Raw genomic sequence first — 24,121 nt, forward strand, 5'->3', positions numbered from 1 at the left:
TCCTCTTTTGAATTGTCTCTGTAACCAAAAGGTTCCTTAATGAGAAGAACAGTGGGCGTAGAAAGTTGCTTATAAACTAATCCTGCTTTAAGCGGGCACAGAGTCTGAATAGAAGGGACATGTTGACCTCCATGTTTGCACTATACAACATCAAAGCCATCAAAGAGAAAGTGGGTGGAGGGACTGAGGGGATGACTCTCTTGAAAGTTGCAAACTGCACTCTTGGGCCCCTAATTTGGATTCTCTGGCGAATCTGATGGGTCATGTACAAAAATGTAGTTACAGGCATACATATATGATTATATGTCTAACAGTACCATGTTTTAATAATTTCACAAACTCAGCTTGTCTTTTCCTTTTTAATCAGCTTCTGAGAGCATTTTAGGAATTGTAATAAAATTTGAAAGCTGTTTAAAAAAGAAACGACAAGCTGAGTTTGTGGAATTCTTAAAAGCATGGTAGTGCCAACATCAGTGGCTTATATAATATGTAGTGAGATTACGTGTTTTCATGTTGCGGCACACAATGGGATATGACAGAACAAATAAAAACTCTCTCAACGAACTCAAATTTCTCCCAGGCTCCTACAAAATCTGTTTTACTCGAAACAAAGCACTGTAAAATGAACTCTCTCGAATTTCCAATTTTCTCTAACGCTCTGTTCACTTGTTTTCCCGGGAAAGGAAAAGAAAGGAAAGGAATTTGACGTGGCAAAATGGAAAGGAAAGGAAAAGAAACTGTGATTTTCTCTTGCTTTCTCGCTGTTCACTTGCCCAGAAAGCGAGGGAAAACATGCAGGAAAGTAATTTTCTCGTTGTTCACTTGCCCAGAAAGCAAGGGAAAATATGCAGAAACCCATATTAAACATATTTTGCACAAGATGGCACGGCTATGGTCAACAACAACCAGTTATCATTCCTCTCTGATTGACTCATTGGCACACCATCAAAACCAAGTTCTCCATTACAATCCAGTTAGTGTTCAATTATGTAGAAAACAAACTTCAGGCACACGACTTGTTTGTTGTACATCTAGAAGGAACAAAAGTACAAAACTAATTGGGTTTATTGTAGCCTGCCATAAAAGGTTCTCTCTAAACTCTCAAGGTCTGTAATCAGCCAATGGAGGGTTTTTTTTTTTTTTTTCCTTTACGGAGTTTCCAAGAACATAAGAGTTCTGCTCATAGTTTCCTTGATTCACATGTCCTGGGAGCAGATATGAGAACTTTTTTTTAATTGCAGATATTAGATCTTTCGGTTGGTAAAAAGTGTCAACTCCCAAAAAGAGATCCAAATCTGCTAGTGAATGTGGTACTTCTTCAAGACAATATATAATAAAGAATTCTGTGAAATCATGACTAACACATTTTCACTTAGTCAAAGCCAAAAGACTGAAACATTACCTGGCCTAGAGTGGACTCTGTTCTGACAGCAAAGGAAGTATGAACCATGAATTTTAAAGTTTGAACCATGAAAAAACATAAATGCATGCACAGGAAGTATCCAGTTTGAGCTTCAAATATCTAATAATTTTAAAGTTTGAAGCATGGAAGAACATAAATGCATGTACGAGAAGTATCCAGTTTGATCTTAAAATAATATGATTTGGATGCAATGCTTATTCACTCTTAAACTGGTATTATCCAACCAAAATAATATGATTTGTTTGATCAGAGTGGGCTCAATCAGAACTGCATAATATATTAACATTTCTCATAAATTTTAAAGTTTGAACCAACATAACTAAATGCACAAGTCCAAGTTAACATACTAAAAAGGAAAATACATGTAGAGGAAACAACTAGCTTTGTTCCCTCTATAAATGAGATGTTCTTAGCATTCTATTCAAAAGGTTGAAACTTCTATCTAATCAAAGAAGAGGCCTGTAGGACCACCATCAGGCACCAATGCTAACATCGCAGGACCTCTAGCGCCCTCTTCGGGGGTCAAGACCCCATCAACAGGGTTCATGTCTGTTTTAACAGCACCAGGATGCACACAATTTATACAGAAAGTGGGATATCTCTTTGCTAGAATCCTTGCGTAAGTGTTGAGAGCTGCTTTGGAGACTCTATATGCATGTAGATTAGTAGGCCAGCCATGAATTTCCAGCAGACCCTCTTTAAAATCATTAAGAAACATTTGCACAATCTCATCCAATCTTTCAACTGTCAGGCTATCCACATCACTCAATTCCTTTCTTATACATTCATTAGGAATACGCTGGAAAAAAAAAAACAGTAGGATGAAAAAACCAGAGTGAAAACAATTCTTTGATCTACCATCCAAACATTACTATTTGAATTGAATCCCATGGGAAAATATTAATGACTCAATTTTCAATTATGAGAGCAGTGCATGGATCATAGAGTGGATGTTTTGATCTAGAGTGGATGCCTAGGCCAATTTTGTCATAATGGACTCTGTTCTGACAGCAAAGGGGAATGTCCAGGCACTTAGGCGCATGGGGAAATGGCATTGACTACAATGGGAATTAGAAATCAGTGTTGCCATGCCTACTCTTGCCTCTATGAGATTGAGAGGTAGAAGACCTGGTACTCCTCAAAATGGTAGAAGACAAAGGTGTAGTCTTCTATCACAGGTTCCAGATGCATCGTAGAAGACATATGCAGAACACTGTGCTATAACAAATTAAAAAATAGTTGTTAGTGTTTAGTACATAACTTATATTTGGTATCATGGAACAAAAGAGGAACCATAAGCAGAGAGAGTGGTTATAAAAGAAATTTCACCAAATTTCACCATAATATAAGAAAGAAGGTGCTGTATGATCTCCAAGTGAGGAGCTCTCACCTATTTATAGGCCTTCAATCAATACATATGTGATGTACATTGTACTACGAGGAACCAATCTAACAGCTTGAACACCCAAGAACTTCCTACACTTCTTATGAACTCTTCTATACCATTCTATAGCTGTGTTAAAATAAGTCCTTAGAACATTCCTTATGTAGTCTTTTATACCATTCTATAATTGTGTTAAAAAGGAGTCATTGGAACATTCTTAGAATCTCTACAACAGTATATACAAGAATACATAAGACGTGTCTAGACTTCCCTAAAATGTTCTAAGAAATTCTTCCACCAAGATTGTCTACAATCTCTCTCTTTATGCACAAGTTTTGGCTTATAAAAGTGGATTAAGTGAGAGCAAATCTTACTCCATGATACACTGCTACATAAAAGGTTCTCGAAATACAGTACCAAATCCTCTTTTCACTAATGATATAGAAACTGTCTTCAACATCCACCTTAACTATCAACTTCCATTGGCCCTATAATGCAATCATGCTAAATAAGAACATCGTGTTTCTGAGCACAATTGTAGATCTTCAACGACAAAAAGTTTCTTCTCGAGATATCTCTACCACAAATTGTTGTTGAAGCAAGAGATTGCTTCTCAACAGAAACTACTCCCACTTAAGAAACTACCAACAATGCAGAAAGTTTCTTCTCAAGATATCGCTACCACTAATTGTTGTTGAAGCAAGAGTTGGCTTGTCAACAGAAACTAATCCCACTTAAGAAACTACGAACAACTAAGAGACCACAATTAATCAACAAATCAACATCAACACCTCGGATCCACATGCGCCTATCTGGTGGCTGTCGAGGCATGATGGTAGCCCTACCAAATGCTAAACAAACACATAATTGAAGATAAAAACCCAACCACCAAAGACACCATAACCACAGTCACAACAATTGAAATAAAACTCCCACATCCACCAACAATCATCCACAACCACCCAACAACCACCCACAAACAACCATCAACCACCAAACAACCACCACCTACAACCACAAATGAAACAAAACAACCACAATCAACATCAACACCTCGGATCCACCCAGAAACAAAAAATATATCCCCTACCTTGATCAGCACCTCAGATCCACCACCAAAAAAAATACATCCCCAACCCACATTAGCACCTCAAATCCACCACAAAAAAATGCATCCCCAACCCACACCACCAACAACCAAAACACCATATATGAACACCCACATCAACACCCAACCACCAAAACACCAATACATCAACACCCAACCACCGAAACAACCAACCACCAAAACATCCATACATACAGTAACATCCAACCACCCATACAGCCATACATCAACACCCAACCATAACATCAATTATAAATCAACACCCAGAAGCACAAATGTAAAATAAAAAAATAGCCACATATGAACAAAGCCCCCAAAAATATTATATAATCAAAAAATCAGAGGCAGGCCTACAGAGAGAGAGGTAAACTAGAGAGAGGAGAGGCATTAGAGACAGAGATGAGAGAGAGAGAGAGAGAGGGGGAGGGAGATCATACCAAAAACCCACAAAAATCAGATTCAGATCGTACAACAGTAACCCTAAAAAAATCAAATTCAAATCAGATCATAAACTAGTAAACCCTAAACCCTATTCTCAAAATCAAGCACAAAAAAAAACCCCTAATCTAGAGAGAGGGAAAGAAAAAAATAAACCCTAATCCATGGGAAAACGAGTTTAAAGAAAAAAAAAACCATCAAACCAAAACACAAAAAATGGCAGAGAGAGACACACATACCTTTTCTGCCCAAAAAAATGTGGCTTAAGCAAGATCGTCGAAGTGCCGATGAAAAAATGTGGCTCAAGCAAGATTGTCGAAGTGCCGATGAGAGACCTGCAAAAACAGAAAAATGAGAGAGATGAGAGAGACATGGGCGGCGGCTGAGAGAGAGAGAGAGAGAGAGAGAGAGAGAGAGAGAGAGAGAGAGAGAGAGAGAGAGAGAGAGGAGGCGGTTTACCTTTGTTCGCCGGAGATTTGTGAAATCACTCACCGGAGAAGAAGATTGAGATGAGACCGTAGCTAGGGTTTTTTTCCAACTGCAGAGGGGAGGTCTCGTGAGTTTACGGGCTTGATAAATTTTCTCGCGCCCGAGAGAAAATCACTTTCTTGTGGTTTTGACGGGAAAGGAAAGGATTTCAATCTCGGGAAAATGCATTTCCACGTCTTTTTTCCTGAAATAACACGTCGGATAAATTGCTTTCTCAGGAAAGAAAGAGAACAACGCTATTCCGTCTTTCTCGGGAAAATATGCCTTGTTTTCCTTTCCTTTCAATTCTCGGGAAGACGAGTGCACACAGCCTAAGGCTCTGTTGTTTCCTTTGACATAAAATGGTCCTAAAATAAAACAAAATTTGAGCGTAAAATTTGTTTTATACCCTGTAAAATCTGTTTTATGCCCATTATACGTTGAGAGCAACAAAGCCTAACAAACTTCTAAACAAACTTCCGATTGACTAAACAGGAGAACATTTCATCTTGAGAGCAGGTGCATATGATGCAAGGAGTCCTTGAAGGTTGTTATATTGCTCTTCCATTTCGCCTTACGCCTTTATAAAGAGTTTGGTATTGGTTTGGGGTAATAGACTGTTTGGCAAAGCAGGGGGAATGCTCCGCTACTATTATATGGCATGGGGAAAGAAATCCGCTAGTAAAGAGTAAAGACCACCAAAAACAGCAGTACAAGTACAGCAAAAAACCACCAAAATACAGCAGAAACTCAAGCCTCACTTTTTGAAACTTTCCATAACAGTTTACCCGTCTAGTAGAATCGGAGACACCATTAGTAATGCATATAGCCGATCCCACTTCAAAAAAAGTAACAGTTTCTGGTAAGTATTTGAAAGTTATAGAATGAAGGGAAGGATGCAATTATCAGAACATGGGAGTGCGGATACAATTTCCCATATCCAGCACAATTGTCTATGACCTACATTTGGAGACACCACCTACATGGTTTCAACACAAATATGACCAAGAGTAAAAATCAATCTATACAAATCAGTTAGAAGCATATTACAGTGATAATTCTCAATACACAAGTAATCAAAGCAACATTTATATGGGGCCTGCTCTCCCAGCAGCCCCATCGGAGGGACTTTGATGGGACCTATTCTCCACAGTCCCCAATGTCCAATAGGAACAGCCAACATAGTCCCCAATCAGTTAGAAGCATATTAAAGTGATAATTCTCACTACACAAGATATCAAAGCAACATTTATATGGGGCCTGCTCTCCCAGCAGCCCCATCGGTAGGACTTTGATGGGACCTATTCTCCATAGTCCCCAATGTCCAATAGGAACAGCCAACATAAATAAATGATAAACAGATATAGTCAAAGAAATCCACTACTAAAATATCTTAATTGTGTAGATCATCTACTTCATTTGAGAGCGAGATGGGAAATTTTCGGGACTGAGCGAACAGGATATCCAAGGGTTAATGCATTTTATAATGGCTGGCATGTATTCATGGCTGGTTGGAACTTGGAAATGAATTCCAGTAACATGTATCATCTATGAGGCTGAGATTTTAGTTCAATGCAGTGGTCTCTTTAAGGAAAATTTTTGGCAAATGAAAAGAGTAATCTTATTCTCTCTCCAAACAAAATTATCAGAGACATTTATCTTGCACAGATTCTCCCCACGTGCAACTCTGATTAGAAATCATAGTATATATAATCAGGAAAACAAGAAGAAATCATGCTATATCTAATCAGGGAAACAAGGAACCACTTTAAACATGCGACATAACATAGAAACAACTGAGTTTCCCAAGCTGCAAGGAAAGAAACATTTTCCAATCTCACCATCAACAAGGAAGCACTTCAAACATACAACATAACATATAAACGTCTCTATTTTCTTGTAAACAAGGATGAGTTTCCCAAGTTGCGAGGAAAGAAACATTTTCCAAGCTCACCATCAACAACAGGTTAGCAATGCCTTCGAATTCATAAACAAGGATGAGTTTTGGATATGGTCTCTACGGCACAAACTGGATAGTCTCGAAAGCTGCAAAATGAGAAGTAGAGAATAAAATATCATAGCCCACACTGAGAGTTGTGAGTTTTATTACTGAACTACTTATACTAAGCTGAAGCCCAGTTGGATCAGTCGTAACCAGCTTCTATACGAGCACATTAAAAAGAACAAAATAGTTCACCATATAATCTAAACAGTACATTGACAATTAATAACAGAATTGTATTGCAATATCCAGAACACACTGATTTCATCTTTTGTTTGTATTTTGGGATATGTTGCAATAACCAAATACATATGGATTAGAGAGTGATTAGTGTCTTTCATCTCAAGGTAGTAGGTATCTACGGTTAACAGACATTCTGTTTTGTTGCTTTGCAGAGAAGGGAAAGAAATGTTGGAAAGCAATCGGTACATTAGGCTACAAATGCTGGAATAGTTATCGGACAGGTGATTAACTGTTTAACACATTATGGCAAAGTGTGGTAGACTATTTAGAACAGAAACCCTTTTTTTCCTGAAATGATGCCACTTAGAACAGAAATTAAGTGTGATTTTTATGTTTTAATTGAATGTCGAAATGAGATGCGCTGGAAAATCTTTGCTGGCAGAACGATGGCCTTGTGTTCCTATGCCTCAGTGAATACTAGATTGTGACGTCATTATGTTAATACCAAGAACTTATGGCCTCATTACCATCATACCAATAGCTTGTTGCCTCGTTATGATTAAAATATGTTTCTACTCGTAAGGTAAAGTGGTAAACTGAGCTGACTCCTTCATTTGCAGAGTCAATTCAATCATCCCAAAAAAGAATATCCATATAGTTGGTGAAACAGAAAAGTTGGCTTAAATGGGGTGAACATGGATCAGTCTGGAACCAAATAGACGTAACAAGGCACTGTTCTGTTGAACTGTTTAAAATTATAGAACTTGGGTATTCTACATTTTAGGCTTCTGCTGTTGAACTTGAAAGCAAGTAAAAGAGGCTGGGGCTTCTAATTATTGATTTTAGTGAAAATATGCTGTATTACTGGTTAGTAAGAAGGTTACAAGTGGAACTTATCTGTATCAGCTGCTATCGAGTTCATATCACTAATCATACTTCAACCCTACTCAAACTATCCCTTAAAAACTACTAGGACTGAGATTTACTAAATTAGATTTAGATCATTCTTCACATACATAACCACTGAAGCTAAAGTTTAGAGACCAAACTCAGAACTTTGCTTCCCACCGAAGAGAAAATTAGAAATCAAATCAAACTCCTAAAATATTCTGCAGCACTTCTAAACACAGTTAGGCTCCTTCAGCAACCTATCACAGCTCCAAGAGCTCTTGATTGCTTTGAAAATTCCTGTTTATATTGGATTTAGTCCATTTATTTGGAACATGCAGGCCAAATGATAATCCCAAGTAGGAGTCTCTTGAAATTCATCTCAATTGTTCCACAAAAGTTTTGAAAAAGAAAACCCTTCAAATTTCTTTTTGGACCTCTATTTTCTGAAATACAAACACAAGGATGTAAATCTGTCTATATATCCTTTTAATAGTAAAAACAGGGAATAACTTAGCTTCAAGTAGAATTCGCATATGCACAGCAACAAGAGGGGGTATATCAGTTAATTGTAAGACGCCGTAAATTTTCAGTCACTCATATTGCACGAACACTTCTAGAAGCACGCACGAATCACACCAATTCATCAAATTATGTAGTTCATCGGCCACATTAAATACGTGATGCCTGATTTTACATTGTAACCATGTCGACATATTTAGTTTATATAAGAACTTCTTTAACATTGATCAAAATTAAAGAAAACCCAATTAGATAGAAATAAATCATACCACCAAAACACAACCTATCAATCAAAACAAACATGGTTATTAGTGAACTTCAAATACATGATGGCTGGTTTGCATTGTAATTGTGATGAAACACTAGTTTCATATAATAACTTGTCTCACATGACTTCAAAACTATCCTCACATGATCAAAATTAAAGAAACCCCACTTGCAGATAATTAAAGCATCCCACCAAAACTCAACCTAACAACCAAAACCCCAGCCAAAATAGCAAAACCCACTTACACAATCAAACAAGTCTCCCCCTACTTGCTCAAAGATCATCCTCCGTCCTAAGATACTCCCCAATATCAGCCTGATGCAAAACCACAATCCCATTTGGATCAAGCTTCCTACAATCCTGCGTACCCTTCGCCGCAATCCCAAACCCTAACGGAACATCCGACATCGAAAAAACAACAACCCCATCTCCAACACTAGTATTCTCAGTAATCCTTCCTAACCCACCCTTCAAAACGTGATTCCCATACAAAAATGACATTTCTGAGGTGGGTTTGAGCCAGATTTTGTGACGCGCATGTGAGGCTAGCAGATCGAGGCATTGGATTGTGAGATGAAAGCTGCCGTTTTTTGTGAATTTTCCGATTGAGATTCCGAGTGAGATGAGCTTGTCTCGGCTGATGTTGGTGGCTCGTTTTACGACCGAGTCCGATACATAGTAGACTCGGTTTTTTTGGAGGCGGAAACAGTACCGACCCGGATTTGAATCGGGGCCTTCGAGAGAGGGGCGTTCTACTATGTGTTTGAGATTGTTGCCTGTGAATTTGAAGAGCTTTTCGAACACGGCCGTGGTTTCCTTCTCGTCCAAAGGCCTCATTCGATGATTTTTTTTTTGGGTTTTTGGGTTACAAGAGAAGCAGAGGAGATAGGTTTTTTTTTTAGGGTTTTGGGGTTGAGAGTGAGACGGGAGAAGAAAGACAGAGATACTTTCGCCCTTATACTCGTCTACAACTTTTTAGGGCACTCGACGCACCAATGACCAAACCAACATATCCTCTCTAATTGGGATATTTGGGATATAAAAAAAGCTACTGATATTTGCACTACCATATTTTAATAATTGATCAAATTAAGTTTGTCATTTACTCTCTAATTGGCTTATGAGATCATTTTGGGAAGGAAAATGATATGGATACCGAGCGTACGACAGGCAGGGGACCTACAATGAGAATGTGTCATGTGTTTATTAATTTTTCGAAATGAATTTTTTCGCACCCCCTATAGGATAATGCGCCCCATTGTTAACGTGTATTGTGGGCCGACTTTAACGCTTTTTGGCGTCAAATCATGTTAACAGAGGGGCGCATTATCCTACAGGGGGTGAAAAAAAGGAAATGATATATCCGCCTCCTTTTGATCACCAAGAACACCCCTGTCAGTGTATCAATGACTAAAAAGGAGCTGTTGTACTTTTGTCAGAAGAATTCAATGCCCTTGATTGCCACAAACACTGACAGGCGGTGTTCCCGGTCATGGGGCGGATATATCACTTCCCGTGAAAAAATTATCACGCTTTTACTAGACCTGGCAAAAGCGACCCGTGCCCGCGGGTCGACCTGACCCACCCGCAAATTTGCGGGCACAGGAGTTTTAGTGACCCGTCAAAACTAACCCGCGGGTGACCCAACCCGTAAAAACATGGGTCGGGTCGGGTCAACCCGCGGGCACCCACAAGTCACTTGGCTTTTTTAAGGGTGGTGATTTTATTATGCCAATCTAGTTAGATGGCTTTTTTTTCTAATGCAAAGGATGGTGATTTTGTCATGCTAATCTATTTTTTAAGGGTTTGATGCCTGAATAGGTTATGGCTAGCACCATAGGTTGATCCCAACCCTCCGATTTGAATGTTAAAGGGTTGATCACTTGATCCTAACCCTCTATAAATCGGAGGGTTGGGATCAACCTATTGAAATGATTTTTGGGGCACAACCTATTTAGGCTGTGGGCCATCTAATGGACGGTTTGGATCATCCCACGGTGCAGGCCATACCCTACTTTTAAGTTTTAACATTTTCCTAAATTAAAAAAATCGTTCGAATTTAACCACTGTTTGAATTTGCGGGTGACCCGCGGGTTGACCCGGGCCACCCGCGGGCCGCGAGGGTCACGTAAATTCTGACCCGCAAAAATGCGGGTCATTTCCTGACCCGACCCGTGTGACCCACACCCGCATCACCCGCGGGTTGACCCGGCCCGGCCCACCCGTTTGCCAGGTCTAGCTTTTACCATACCTACGGGCTGGCTCACATCACTTCTGATGTTGTGCTGAAAATCATCCCCTTTTAGGTCCGTCGTTTCCCTAGCATTCATTTTGGCACTGTGATAACTTTTGACAGCTGCTTAAAAGAGATTTTATATGACGAATGGCGTATAAATCATTATTATTTTTCAAAAAGTACTGTACGGGCCACTTCATAGGATGATCCAAACCGTTCCTTTGTGGGGATACAACGTAAATGAACGGTTTGGATCATCCTATGAAGTGGCCCGTACAATACTTTTTGAAAAATAATGGTTTATACAGCCATTCATCATAAATAATGGTTTTGAAAAAGGGTATTGCTAGCGCCCATCGCAAAAGGGTTTTCACGGCTGGTTAATGAAGACAACAGCTTTTGTCTCCATTCACGAGGTGGCTGGTCTGACATGCAACAGACCAGCTGCGAAAAGCCTTTTGCAATGGACCTCAGCAAATCCCTTTGAAAGATAATGGTTTGGATCATCCTATGAAGTGAGCCACAACGTTAATAGGTTGTGCCCCAAAAGTCATCTCCATAGGATGATCCTAACCTTCTGATCTATATAGGGACGACAAATTATGGCAGCCGGTACATATTGGAGGATTAGGATCATTCAATGGATCTGATTTTTGGGACGTTCTGGCTCTACAAATGAACGGTTTGGATCATCTTATGAAGTGGGCCGTACAATATTTTCTTCAAAATAATGGTTTATAGGCCATTCATCATATAAAATCTCATGTTTAAAAGAAAAAAGACAATGGCTAAGTGCAATTATCAAAATATGAAATATGATAGTGCTAATAACAGTTGTCTAAAATAATACCTTTTTGATCCTTTTGAATTAGGGGGGTGTTAATGGATCAGATCCGCCTATGCCTCGGTCACCACGATCCGTTTCTGATCCATTCAGGTCTATGATCCGTTGAATGTTTTGCGGAGTGCTTTTTACTTTTTAGATCTTTACTTTCTTAGTTTAGGTCACCTTCCATTTCAAATCGCGTTATTCATAAGTGTCCTAAGTCCTACTTAAGGGGTACACAATTAGGAGTTGGGATTTAGAGAGGGAAGAAACAAGGGCGTGTTTGGATAGCTGGAATCAGGCGTCGGAACTGGGATCTCATTCCAATTTCACTTCATTCTGATTTTTGGTTCAAAAAATGAATGGAATCAAGTGGGTGTAAAATGTAAATGACACCCTAAGAGGGAGAAAATGTCGGAATATGGTTCCCACCCTAAGAGGTGGTATTTTGATTCAGTCCGTCTGAATGGAATTTTTATTAGAATTTTCTTCAATTGTTTTTTTTAAATTTTGTTTTCTCACTAATGGAAAATGAAAATAAGAATTAGATTATGATGATGTCGACTCCGATAGCCAATTCCAGCAAAATCCAAATACGGCCCAGATGCAATCATCATCATCAAATTTAAAAGTAGGAATATGAAATATTATTTTTTGCAGATTTTTTAAAAATTATGAAAATGCTTCTCACTCTGTTTGGTTACTTATTTTTGAGAAAAATATGGGGGAATGATCTTCTCCCAATTTGCCGAAGGTTGTTTGGTCGCCATTTTAGCAATTTTGGGGTCTTTGACCACCGGGGTTGTCGGGTGATGTGGCGCCCTCTAAATTCGCTCCCCAAAATTTACCAAAACGTAAAAATTTGAGGAGAAAATCTTGGGGAGATAGAGTTGAGAAGACGTCTGGGAGATCTCCCAGAAATCTTAAGAAAACCAAACAATCTTCCCTACATCCTCTCCTAATCTCCCCGTTGACTGATCTTCTTTTGATCTCCAAATCTCCCATTGACTTCTTCTTCTCGTAATCTCCCACCCATCCACAAGCAACAAAACAAAGCATAAGGGATTTCGCGAGCTAGCAGCTGTTGCATGAGAAGCAGCCACCTCAGATTCTTGTTTTTTTTTTTTTTTTACTTCTATGCTAAATTCTAAAATAGAAAAAAATAAAAAATCTCATTCAAATGAATCAAATTGAATGAATAAAAAAGTGACCACCTTCTCTCTCGCATTGAATCCTAAAACCCTAAAATAATTTACGCAGTGGATGCACTCTTTCATCTCCATTTGCCATTGTCTGATTGTGTTTGTAAAATCATTGTGAAAAGCATGCAAAATTTTAGCTGTATAAAATAATAGTAGCTAGGACACTCTTGTTAATGGGGCCATGACATACCGCAAGGTAAAAAACTCAGATCACCGAATAGGATACAACCAGCCCAGGTTAGGATTCAAATGGACCATAACACAGCATTAGTGGAACCGATTTGAATTGGGTTAGCTCTACTTCTTTCAATTCTGTTTAGCATGTATGCACATATAAAATTAATCGGCGCAAAAGATAAGAGAACGTCGGGCTAGGATCATCCTATATAATTCAGTTTTTGGGCACACCCATCAAATGGATGCTTTGGATCATCATGCGGTGTGAGCCGTACAAACTTTTTAAAAAATAATGGACTATACGGGCTTTACCGCTTACACCATACAAAATCTCTATTTCAAGTATCCAAATCGCAGATTTAGCATTGTATTGCCAAAAACAAAACAAAAGGCAGTGGTTGGGCGTGGAAGCCCTCCACTCTGGTATTATCAACATCATCTTCATTTCAAAACATTTCTTACATAAAGAATAAAACATAGCTGAATGCTTTAGCAACTGTTCACTGAGAGCTAGACAGCAGTCAATCAAATTCTTCAACCTAGATCTACTTAGAGAGTCACTCTCTTTCTTCTGAAAAAAGATGACTATTTTCTTAGCATAAAAAAGATTACAGATTCACATCAATGGAGAGAGAGGAGCCGGAGTAAACTAAGTCAATCAAAGCCCTGCATTTAGCCAATCGACCCGCTGGATCATTGGCGCTCCTAGGGATATGAGCAAAATAAAGAAAACTATCGTTAATCATAGAACTAATCTCATCTAAAAACTTGGCTCAAGGCTTGAACCCAAGAAATGACATTTGAAGAATCCCCTTCTACTTCTAACTTGCCTCCATCAAGCTCTCAGTCACATACAAATCTGAATGACCAAAAATTGTTGTAGAAACAGGGCAGTGTAAACATGAGAACTAAAAAACAATTACACCGAACAGAGGCTGCTGCCTCATAATCCAAAGATCTGCCCTGTAGTAATTTTTGCTCTTTTTTTTTAAACGGTGTAATTTATGCTCATACTATTTAAATTTTCGTTATCGTTTCAGAAAAAAAAAAAAAAGAGGAGAGAAAAGGTGATACTAGCCTGATGCCAATATCTCAGTGGCGGTCCAACACAACGAATGAAACCTAGTCAATTTCCATTTCCAAATGGGCTTCATCCACAATCTTCTGCAGCTCCTTAACTCTACGCCTTGTGAGTGCAACACAGTCCTACAGCTCAAACAAAAGATCATTAGCAGCCTGTTACAGAATAGTTATGCAATAGCATTACAGTTGGGTCTTGGGTAAATCACAATGAATGGGATGAAGGGATGGGTTCATGATTCATCACCACCATACACATGGCAGTGCAATCGGATGATCTGGACTGTGCATATGGTGACCATTACCCTGATTGGCCTATGGTACAAAAATCGCATGGATCAGATGATTCCATCTAATGCTGGCCACTATAGCTAAGAAACAAAATGGTCAACAACCCACATTAAACTGGCGAGTCCATTGAACGGTTACGACTATATGGGGTGTGGTTTAGGACCATGGTCTATCTACATAGGGATCACCATATGTGAAGTCCAGATCATCTGACAGTTCAGCCATGTACTATAGTGATGGATGCCTAACCAATCCCAGTTCATTACTAGTATGTTATGATGGCTAGTTTAGGTAGTTGCACTAATTTTTTTCTATGTACTCTGAAGTACTCTACTGTACTATAGTAGAAGTAACATGATATGAAGACACATTCACCCATACAGGCTTTTGTCTTCCTACCATTTGTGTGTAATAGGACAACCATTTTACTCTCTTTAGGAGTTGAACTTCAAGGGAAGTCGATGAACCTGAATGGTTGATTCGTAGGCAAGAACTGAGCCACCAGGTTTGTACAAGGAGACAAGGCACCCCGATGAATCCAAGACCACTGTCACGAGGGATTCCATGATGGACTCCTCCTCTGCCGTTGGGTCCACTAAAATGTACTTCTTGTGAAGTATGCATGTCAATGAATATGGGATGTTGGTCAAGGTAAGCTTCCTTCTTTCTTTATTGACCACCTCTTTCACAGATTTTCCTTCCCCTGATACGGTGACTACTCTTCCGTCATCGTTGAGAGAAACAAGTGGGATCTGCACTGCAAATGAATATAGAAATTATGTGAGACATACAGCTGAAAGAAAGTTTACACGCAATGTACATATGATGAGCCAATATGGGAAATAGAGAACTGCTACGCAATTGAATGGCTTAGGGTTCATTTGTGTGTGTGTGTGTGTGTGTGATTCGATTTTTTTTTTTTTTTTTCAGATTGCAAGTTTACACACATAATTTACCTATACTGTAATAGGGTTGCACACAAACGAAGCACCAAGTGACCAAGTAACAAAGGTAGTTGTTTTCATTGGTTGTACCTGGCTTAGGGCTCAATTTAGATTTAAGTCTGTACTTGAAGGTTTCTCCGTCTCAGTTATTCATTCCATCTAGTGTCGCACTGACTTTCAATTTCAGAGGGCATTCCTCCAATTTTAGCGGGGGGCATCTTGTCTGGCATTATATGCCTAGTTGTTTTTCTAATTTTCTTAGGTGTGTTTTCATTTTTTTGTCTTTTCCTGACCTTTGCCACTTCTCTATTTTTTTTACTAATGCGCGAGCGCGCACACACAATCCTGCAGCAAAACAGAACTTTTTTTCTAATGCTAAGTTTTATGGTGGGTTTTTAAATATTAAAACTCAAACTTCTTAAATCAAAATTTGCACGAAAAAGATGAAATTAACAGACAACATACAATCTTAGGTCATATATCACATGCAAAAGGAAGGTACAAAGGGAAAATTTATAAGCAACCAAACTTACAATGAGAGAGAGCAGCAACTGCTGAAAGCAATGCAGCATCAAAAAGAGAACCATCAGCATCAAGACAGTATATGTCCTGCAAATTATGAAAAAATGTTTTCCATGTCATCTAAAATTTTGGAGAAAAAGATCTGGACAATCACTTCAGTCATCTGATAAGAACATTCATTCTATAACCAAAATCAGTATCGTTTAGCATCCAAAGAGAAAAGCCACCCGAAAACGAAATCCGCAAAGAAACAATTGCTTTTAGATTTAAAACATCTAACAAATCATTTGCATTACCAGGTAGGCCATCCAAGCAGCCTTGCCACTGACTAAGGACAGTTCCTTTAAATTGACCATTTCAGAACTGCACTAAACCAAACAACTAGTATGTTAAAACATGTTCATCAAACAACAATGTGACAAATATATGGTTTGATAATAACTGTATCAACATCGACCATTAAAAGAAGGCCACAATGACATAACAAAATATCAGATGACCCAGAACCCAGAATGCAAAGAACTGTAATCTTTTAAAAAAAAAAAATTGCGCAAAGAGATGTAATGTTGTTCAACAGACCTAGGAAGAGTCCCAGGATTTCCAAATCCGGAAATGGAAAAGGTAATTACAATCAAGAAAAGAAAATTGGGAAAGCATTGGAGAAAGTGACCCCCAAAATCTGGACAAATATTGGGGGATAAAAAAATTCATCAGCAGATAATAGAAATAGGGAAATCAATATTTACCTCCTTTAAGGTCCATGTTTTCACCAACTTCTCTACTTTTAAAGTTGTTAGATTTCAAACAGATACTCCATTTCTAACACAGGAATCATTTTAAGCATCACACATAATTGTCGGTGCCCTCTTTTTAATTTGGATGCTACATTTTTAATAACCTGTTAGACATTATGCTCCATGCACATGGACTTTTGTATTGTCAAAATATCATCTAAAGTAGCCTGTTTGTCAGTTTGTTATCAGTTGGATAAAGCTGCCATGCATTTTGTATCACATGCTATACACAACTCTTTTCCAAGAACAACCGAGAACCTGAACTGCTTGACCGACCCACCTCCGGGCCAGGATGGATGGAACCAATCTGAAGTCAGAATCCCCCCCCCCCCCCCCCACACGCTCTTACATTTTTTCCCGAGAACCTGAACTGCTTGAGAGACCCACCTCCGGGCCGGGATGGATGAAACCAATCTGAAGTCAGAATCCACCCCCACACACATCCTAGGTGCTTTTGTGCTGCCGGTTGACCACTCATGGCTTCCAGTTGATCGCTAACACTAGGGAGGAAAGGATATTGAAATCTCAGCCCAACCCCGAGATTTCAACATCCCTTCTCTTCCCTTTCTTTCTCCTCTACACCCTCCTTGCATGACCCAGAAACCCGTAATTGGTGCCAGCCTTAAAATGGGGAAGAGAAGAGAAAGAATCGGTGCAGGTCTATGGTGGGAACTTGGTTCTTCCTTGACTGACCCGGAAACCACCGGCCGTCCTCGATCTAGGGATATCTACCCCTGTGTTGAACATGGCCAATAGGGCTGTTCTCCATGGTTTTAGGAATAATGTATTTCTACAAGGGAAACTGCATATGATTTTCAAAATTGATACTGATCTTCCATTTTTTTTTTTTGAAAATTAATACTGAGCTTCCATTGACAACTCCAAAACTCCCTAAATAGATATGTCGGTGTCCCATGTAAGCCATCACAGAGGGGTGGCCTTCTCTTCAATTATTCTCTGATTTCTTACATTCCATAAATCCACACAACTGTAAACAAGGAGACTTCACTAAGGATTTTACTTTGTCCCCAAGGCTCTGAAAATCCATCATAGGAAAAGTTAAAAAGTAAACCGTGGTAAAATTGAAGACACACTGAAGCATTTGAGAAGAAAGATCAAAACCTGACCGCTACCTTGAAATGAGTGGAAAGGTGGATAGCCCACCTCTGCTTCCCTACAAAGAAAGCACATGATTGCAAGAAATACTTACCTTGTAGAAAATCTTACATATTAAACTTTCATCCAATGCCACCCAACAGAGAGCTTCTGCCTAGGGAGGGATCTTTGCACCGCATACAATGGATGACTTGGAAACCCTACCTAACTCACTGACCAAGACCAACGAAAGGATTTGACTAAAAAGCTTATCATTCTAAAATGGGGGATCTATGAAACAGCTCTAACTCAAGGCTCTTCATTTTTCAAATACCTTCTAAAGACTAATTCCTAAAGAACCCTTCCCCCCACCACTCCACGCTCCAAATATAATATTATTTAATGCTTTCACTTTTATTGACTACCAACTTATAAAGGCTCAAATAGTCACTACACAAAGGGTTGTTACCCAACCAAGGACCCTCCCAAAACTCGTCCCCCACCTCACCCCACAAACCTAATAGCATGGTTTTAAATTTCCCCAAAATAAGCGAAAGGTTTCCATTTCCATTCCCACCGAAGCAAAATCTACATGATTTCCTTTCATGTCATTCCCCTAAAATTTGGACCGAATTCTTGAAATTTCCAAAATTTGACTGAAATTCTCAAAATTTGACTGAAATTCCCGAAATTAGACCGAAATGGTTGGAACAACAAAAAATGGAAAGATGTTATTATTTTGCATTTAATTTCATTTCATTGATGTAGAGAGTAGGCAACATCATTGAACTTCACAGTAAAGTAGTCGTATCTTATGCATGGGATGTCAGATCAGAATGGGACCAATAATACCTTATAACTCTATATGGTTTTGACATAGAGTTGGAGTCTTTAGAGGGGAGACTAGTCATTGGACTTTCTTATACTTCATTACATTGTACTTCTTTATTGGCTTTACTGTTCAAGATATGCGTGACAATGCATGTCACTAGGCGTTCGATGTGATTAAGCCATTATAGACTGTTTTGTTGTTTATGTGATGGTTTCAAAGTATGTAGAGCATTTCCCAAAGTTTCAACTTAAAATTTCATCATTAGCATATATTTTTCAAAAAGATTAAAAAATGTCATCACTTGCGTATGTTTCCATACATTTCCATGATTTTACATGATTTCCACCGAACCCAAAATGTTTCCATTTACAAGCCGACCGAAACCGAAATTTAAAACCTTGCCTAATAACCTTAGTGAATTTTCTGAATACCAAACAACCAGACTTCCATGTGCCTGAACCTCTACCTCCAGGGAAGAAGAGCCTACACTCCCCACTATGTTCCTACATTTATCCATAATGGTCATGTTCTAGAATTTCCTAGTGACATGGGTATTGGTCTTGTTTTTAACATGGAGGATTTGAGCCTCTACCACAGAATAGAAACAGAGGTTGCAGGTACCATGGTTTAAATTTTGGTTTCGGTAAGAAATTTCGGCCTTGGCGCAACGGTAAGGTTGCTCTATTGTGACCTGGTAGTCATGGGTTCGGGTCACGGAAATAGCCTCTCTGCAAAGCAGGGGTAAGGCTGCGTACATCTAGCCCTCCCCAAACCCTGTAATGGCGGGAGCCTCGTGCACTGGGCCTCCCTTTTTTAAGAAGGCCGAAACTTGAAAAATCAAGAAAAATTTCGATCCGAAATGTCAAAGTCACGGCCGAAATCCAGGTAAGATTCTTTACCAGTGATTTTTATTTTTATTTTTTGTCGCTTTTTAGAAATATTTTAAAGGAATCTCATTATTCTTCTATTTTCAAGGTTTCTGTCGAAAGATCAACATTTCAAAAGAAACTTTGCCTTTTTATCTGAAAAGTTGCATGTTTCACATATTTCAACCATTAATGAAATCGTGAAAATTTCGGACGAAATCTCGTATTTTTCTAAATCTAAGTGGATTTCATTTCAATAGCAGCCAAAATCGAAATATTTCAGACAAAATTCAAAACAATGACAGGTACGGAAAAAGCTGCCTGATTACCCCAATTTCAAGACTTAAAGCTAATATTGAAGATGTGATCAACAATCATATTGTGTCTGCAAGGAGCGATGGCTACCAAAGTATCTACTCCGATGGAGAGGAAGATCATTGTTTGACTGCACATGAATTACTGTGGAGGAAAAAAGTCATTTCCGAGAGACCCCATATCAAAGAAATCAACAAGCATTGGTTTGGAGTTACAATGAAAGGATGGGCCCCATTTAGGAGTAAGAAGGTTAGATAGAGAGTCTTTTAAAATGTTTTAAGCTAATAAGTTTATAGGTATCTTTTTTATAGCTTTCACTTAATTCACTTAAGTGACATTTTAAATAAGATAGCACCCATCACTCCGACGACTAATTCAAAAGGGGGAAGTTATATTGTCTGTAGAAAAGGGGTTTCGATTTTGTTATTTTCATAGGTTTTGTGTAGGAACCCTCAAGAAGTTAGGATATTATGTTTTGAGGGCCCACAAGTATCTTGAGCCTAAGTTGTTCAGGAAGAGTCAAGAATTATTTAAAATAAAAAAAACATGTACATTGTAGCCATAGGGCCATCAAACTTTTCAATTAAGAATGAAAAGAATTTCTTGCATGTGCAACCTCAAGAGTCTTTTTCTATTTTCAATCTTGAAGCAAGTTACCAATCTTCCGTGGGTGTGAGACCTCTGATTCCAGTGGTGTGAAGCCCTGGCGTTCTATCTTTCCTTATCTTCTACATCTTTTAAGGTAATATCTTCACCATCACTTTTCTAGGCATTCTATAATTGCTGATTTCATTTTTCAGATTTTAATGTTCTTGTGGATAGCTAATTTCAACCATTAGATTTATAAATTAGGTTGATCTTAAAATCCAACAGCCTTAATTGATCAGTCTCACCTTAAACCGTTAAGATTAATCTATATCTACGATTTTGAGCAATATTGATGTTTAGATCAGAAGCTATTTTTAGAAAGTTCATACAAACCCTAGATCAACTAAACTTGGGTGGATTTTTGCATAGCTAGCTGAAGATTAAAGTGTTTTCTTCTATTAGTTCTGCATAAATGTATGATTATCTTTCTGTGCTTTGTGGATGTAATGAAAACTTGTATTGAATTCCCATAGAGATGCAAAAGAAGATTCTGAAGTATAGACCAATTAAAACTACAATCTCTCTTTGCTTTTCAAAAGGTAATAAATAGTACTCTACAGCCACACGAGTTTCTCAAGGACAACGAATGAGAGAAACATTATGGGCCATGAAATGTACAGGCTCATAACCAATTCATTTACCTTTTGAAAAGCAAAGAACTACATAATTTGGTTGCATTAGAATAAATAGATATTCAGAAAAGTAAGAAGAAAGAATTACAATAATATGAAGGTTCAATGAAAGAAGAAGAAATAATCTCCTTTCAAATCGAAGAGAGCTTGAGAGCACATGTGATGGGAGGGATGGTGAATAAGCTTTACATACCTTGAAATAACATCAGATAACTGCTTAGAAATTACAGGCACCACCTCAGCTGGCCTGCCGGGCCTCACAATTGGAGAACAAATTGGAGGCATGTGGAATTCAATTGCTGGAAAACAACAGTGGCTTAGACACTAATTTCCTCAAACAGAACAAAACAACCAATAGCAACAATAATAATCATTATCAAAGAAGAAAAATAAAATGAAAATAAACCTATACAGCCTTCATCTGGCGATTCCAATGAAGGAGTCATAACTTCCAGTTTGATACCAGCTAGCATGGTCTGCAAATAGAAATCAAAATGTTCAACGTGGTCTACAAATTGTACTTTCAACCTAGACAATCATAAGACTGCAAATCTACATAAAGAAGCATCAAACATAATTTGAACAAGAAAATCATAAATCCCCAAATATCAACAACCAAGTACCCAGATAAGAAAAATTCATCCAAATAACTAGGATTCAACAGGCCAATAGCAGAAAATGTCTAAATATGAAATAAACAGCAATACAGAAAGCCCAATGGCCAATTCTATAAACATGCACTAACAAAAAAACTATAACCAATACAAGTAAAATCTCAATAACAAAGGATTCATTTAATTTCTAAACAGATACTATATATAATGTACAGTCAGCAAGCCCAATACCATAAACATGCACAACAAAAAATAAAAATAAAAACATAAGTAACGAAAAACAAAAAAAAAAAAAAAAACCCTCACAAATTCCAGTAAAACCTCAACAACAAAGGAATCACTAAATTTAGGCTACTGTTTTTTTTTTGAACGGTAAGGCTACAGATATTTGCACTACAATGTTTTAATAATTGCATAAATTCAGCTTGTCTTTTCTTTTCTAAATGGCTTCTGACAGCTTTTTGGGAACTGTAATTACCATTGACAGCCGTTTAAATAATAAAAGACAAGATGAGTAAGTGCAAATATAAAAACATGGTAGTGCCAAAATTTATCAATAGTTTCAATCTATAATGTATAAGTTGATACACATAAAGAAAGGGGAATGATCAAAAGCAAGTGTATCAAAAAATGATACAATGGCCGCCTACTGGTGGGCGGTCCAAAAGTCAGCTTGGGTCTTTGGACTAACCATCTTAATGAGACCTACCTCAGATTAATCATGGCTGAGTGCCATTATAATTGTCTGATCCTAACAATTAGAACATAGGACTTTTTGTCCATTGAGTGGGGACCATTGTCTACAAATTTTGGTTGCTTTCAATTGGCACGCTCTTGACCAAACAATTAGGATCATCCAACCAAAGTGATTTTCTTGCGTTGTTGATTTCAAGGTGAGTCCCAGCACGTGAAGTAGATCAAACAAAATGGGGTATGTACATAAGGGTGCATTGGACCAATCCTAATATGTGATCAAACAAAAAGAAACACATACCGTGCAACCGATTTTCACCATAGCTGACCCATCTGCCGATGCCACAGCTCCTGTTATAGAGCAAGATGTGCAAGTTTCAAAAGAAAAACTCCTTTAAGGGCTGTTTAAATACATGAATTTTATAATCGAGGATTGTAAAACCCTAAATTTTACAAGCTGAAACCTGGATTTTATGATCTAAAACTTGGATTATATGGTCTAAAATATGGATTCACGATCTTGGAAATGTGCAATCCATGTTTTAGCTTATAAAAACCAGATTTTCGCTTGGATACAAGGATTTTATGATCTTGGATTTTACAAGCTAAAACCTAGATTTTATAAGCTAAAACCTGGATTGTGCATTTTCAAGATTATAAACCCCGGATTTTAGCTTGTAAAATCCAGGTTTTAGCTTAAAAATCCAAGTTTTAGCTTGTAGAATCCAGAATTTTACAATCTTGGATAAAAAAAATCCTTGTATCCAAACGGCTATAAATCCATGATTTTACAATCCTAGATTATAAAATCCTTGTATCCAAACGGCATGGAAATAAAATAGTTGAGTTTCTAAAGAAAAAATCGAGAGAAAGATAGAGGAGAACAAACAGACCTAGGGCAACAGTGGTATCTCTAGCTTGTCCGAGGGGCCTTGCATCAGGGCGTACGGACTCTTTGAGATGACGCTCATAGAAGCGTAAAGGAAAGAGGCGTCTGTATGCATCCACCTCCATCTCCCCTGATAAATCTCCACTAGTAGAATCCATTCTCTCCTCTATAATCCTGCAATACAAAAAAAAATAAAAAATTAGGGTTTTGCTAAAGAGTGCCCTAAGGTGCTGTAAAAGAAACAGAGAGAGAAATACCCAGAGAGAGAGAGAGAGAGAGAGAGACGAGACAAATACCTGCGGTGGAGTTTGAGAAATGCAATTAGGGTTAGGGTTCTGTGGGTTTGGGAGAGTAAAAGAGAAAGAAAGAGGGGGAATGGGAGAGGGCGAGAGGCGGGAAATGATATCAGCACAAGCATGTATTCATAATTGCACAAACTCGAGTTGTCTTTTCTCTTTAAATTGGCTCGGCAGAGATTGTCCTTTGAATGCTCTTTATAGAATAAAAGACAAGATGAGCTAGTGCAATTATTAAAATACGGTGTGCTGCTGATATTATTTCCCAAAAAGAAAGGGAAATGACATTTTCGCCATCTGAGCGTTACAGTGGGTGAATTTATCCGTTCAGGGGGGGATATCATTTCCCTTATTTAACTGATCTGGGGTGGCTGTTCTCTCCGGCAAAAAGTGAGAGCGTGCGGATACGAACATCTCTTTCATCAGGGAAATGATATTTTCATCCCCTTTTTTTAGTACTTTCACCCCTTTTTGTTTGTCTTTTT

General features: G+C 38.3%; 1 protein-coding gene and 1 pseudogene across 4 annotated transcripts; both read right to left on the reverse strand.

Annotated features, from left to right (window-relative positions):
* Nucleotides 1–1,687: 1,687 nt before the first annotated feature.
* Nucleotides 1,688–9,696, reverse strand: LOC143881439 (uncharacterized; annotated as a pseudogene). Of its 3 annotated transcripts, XR_013251948.1 has the most exons (3): nt 8,930–9,696; nt 6,776–6,867; nt 1,688–2,222 (listed from the first exon to the last, which is right to left on the reverse strand). The product of XR_013251948.1 is annotated as an uncharacterized LOC143881439, transcript variant X2 (transcript). The 3 variants fall into 3 exon arrangements; XR_013251949.1 differs by lacking the exon at nt 6,776–6,867; XR_013251947.1 differs by lacking the exon at nt 1,688–2,222 and having other exon boundaries at nt 6,566–6,867.
* A 3,811-nt stretch (nt 9,697–13,507) lies between these two features.
* On the reverse strand, nt 13,508–24,049 carry LOC143881442 (3'-5'-exoribonuclease family protein). The gene is made up of 10 exons (XM_077384507.1): nt 23,637–24,049; nt 23,345–23,514; nt 22,753–22,802; nt 21,551–21,620; nt 21,338–21,443; nt 16,259–16,325; nt 15,974–16,049; nt 14,964–15,253; nt 14,204–14,331; nt 13,508–13,984 (listed from the first exon to the last, which is right to left on the reverse strand). Exons 1-9 carry the CDS (start codon nt 23,978–23,980, stop codon nt 14,248–14,250), a joined length of 1,257 nt encoding a protein of 418 aa, XP_077240622.1. The 5' UTR covers nt 23,981–24,049; the 3' UTR covers nt 13,508–13,984; nt 14,204–14,247.
* Nucleotides 24,050–24,121: the final 72 nt, after the last annotated feature.

This window comes from Tasmannia lanceolata, unplaced genomic scaffold, assembly GCF_043159265.1.
Source record: "Tasmannia lanceolata isolate RefF3 unplaced genomic scaffold, GAP_Taslan_0.1 ptg000007l, whole genome shotgun sequence".
Classification (NCBI taxonomy): Eukaryota; Viridiplantae; Streptophyta; class Magnoliopsida; order Canellales; family Winteraceae; genus Tasmannia; species Tasmannia lanceolata.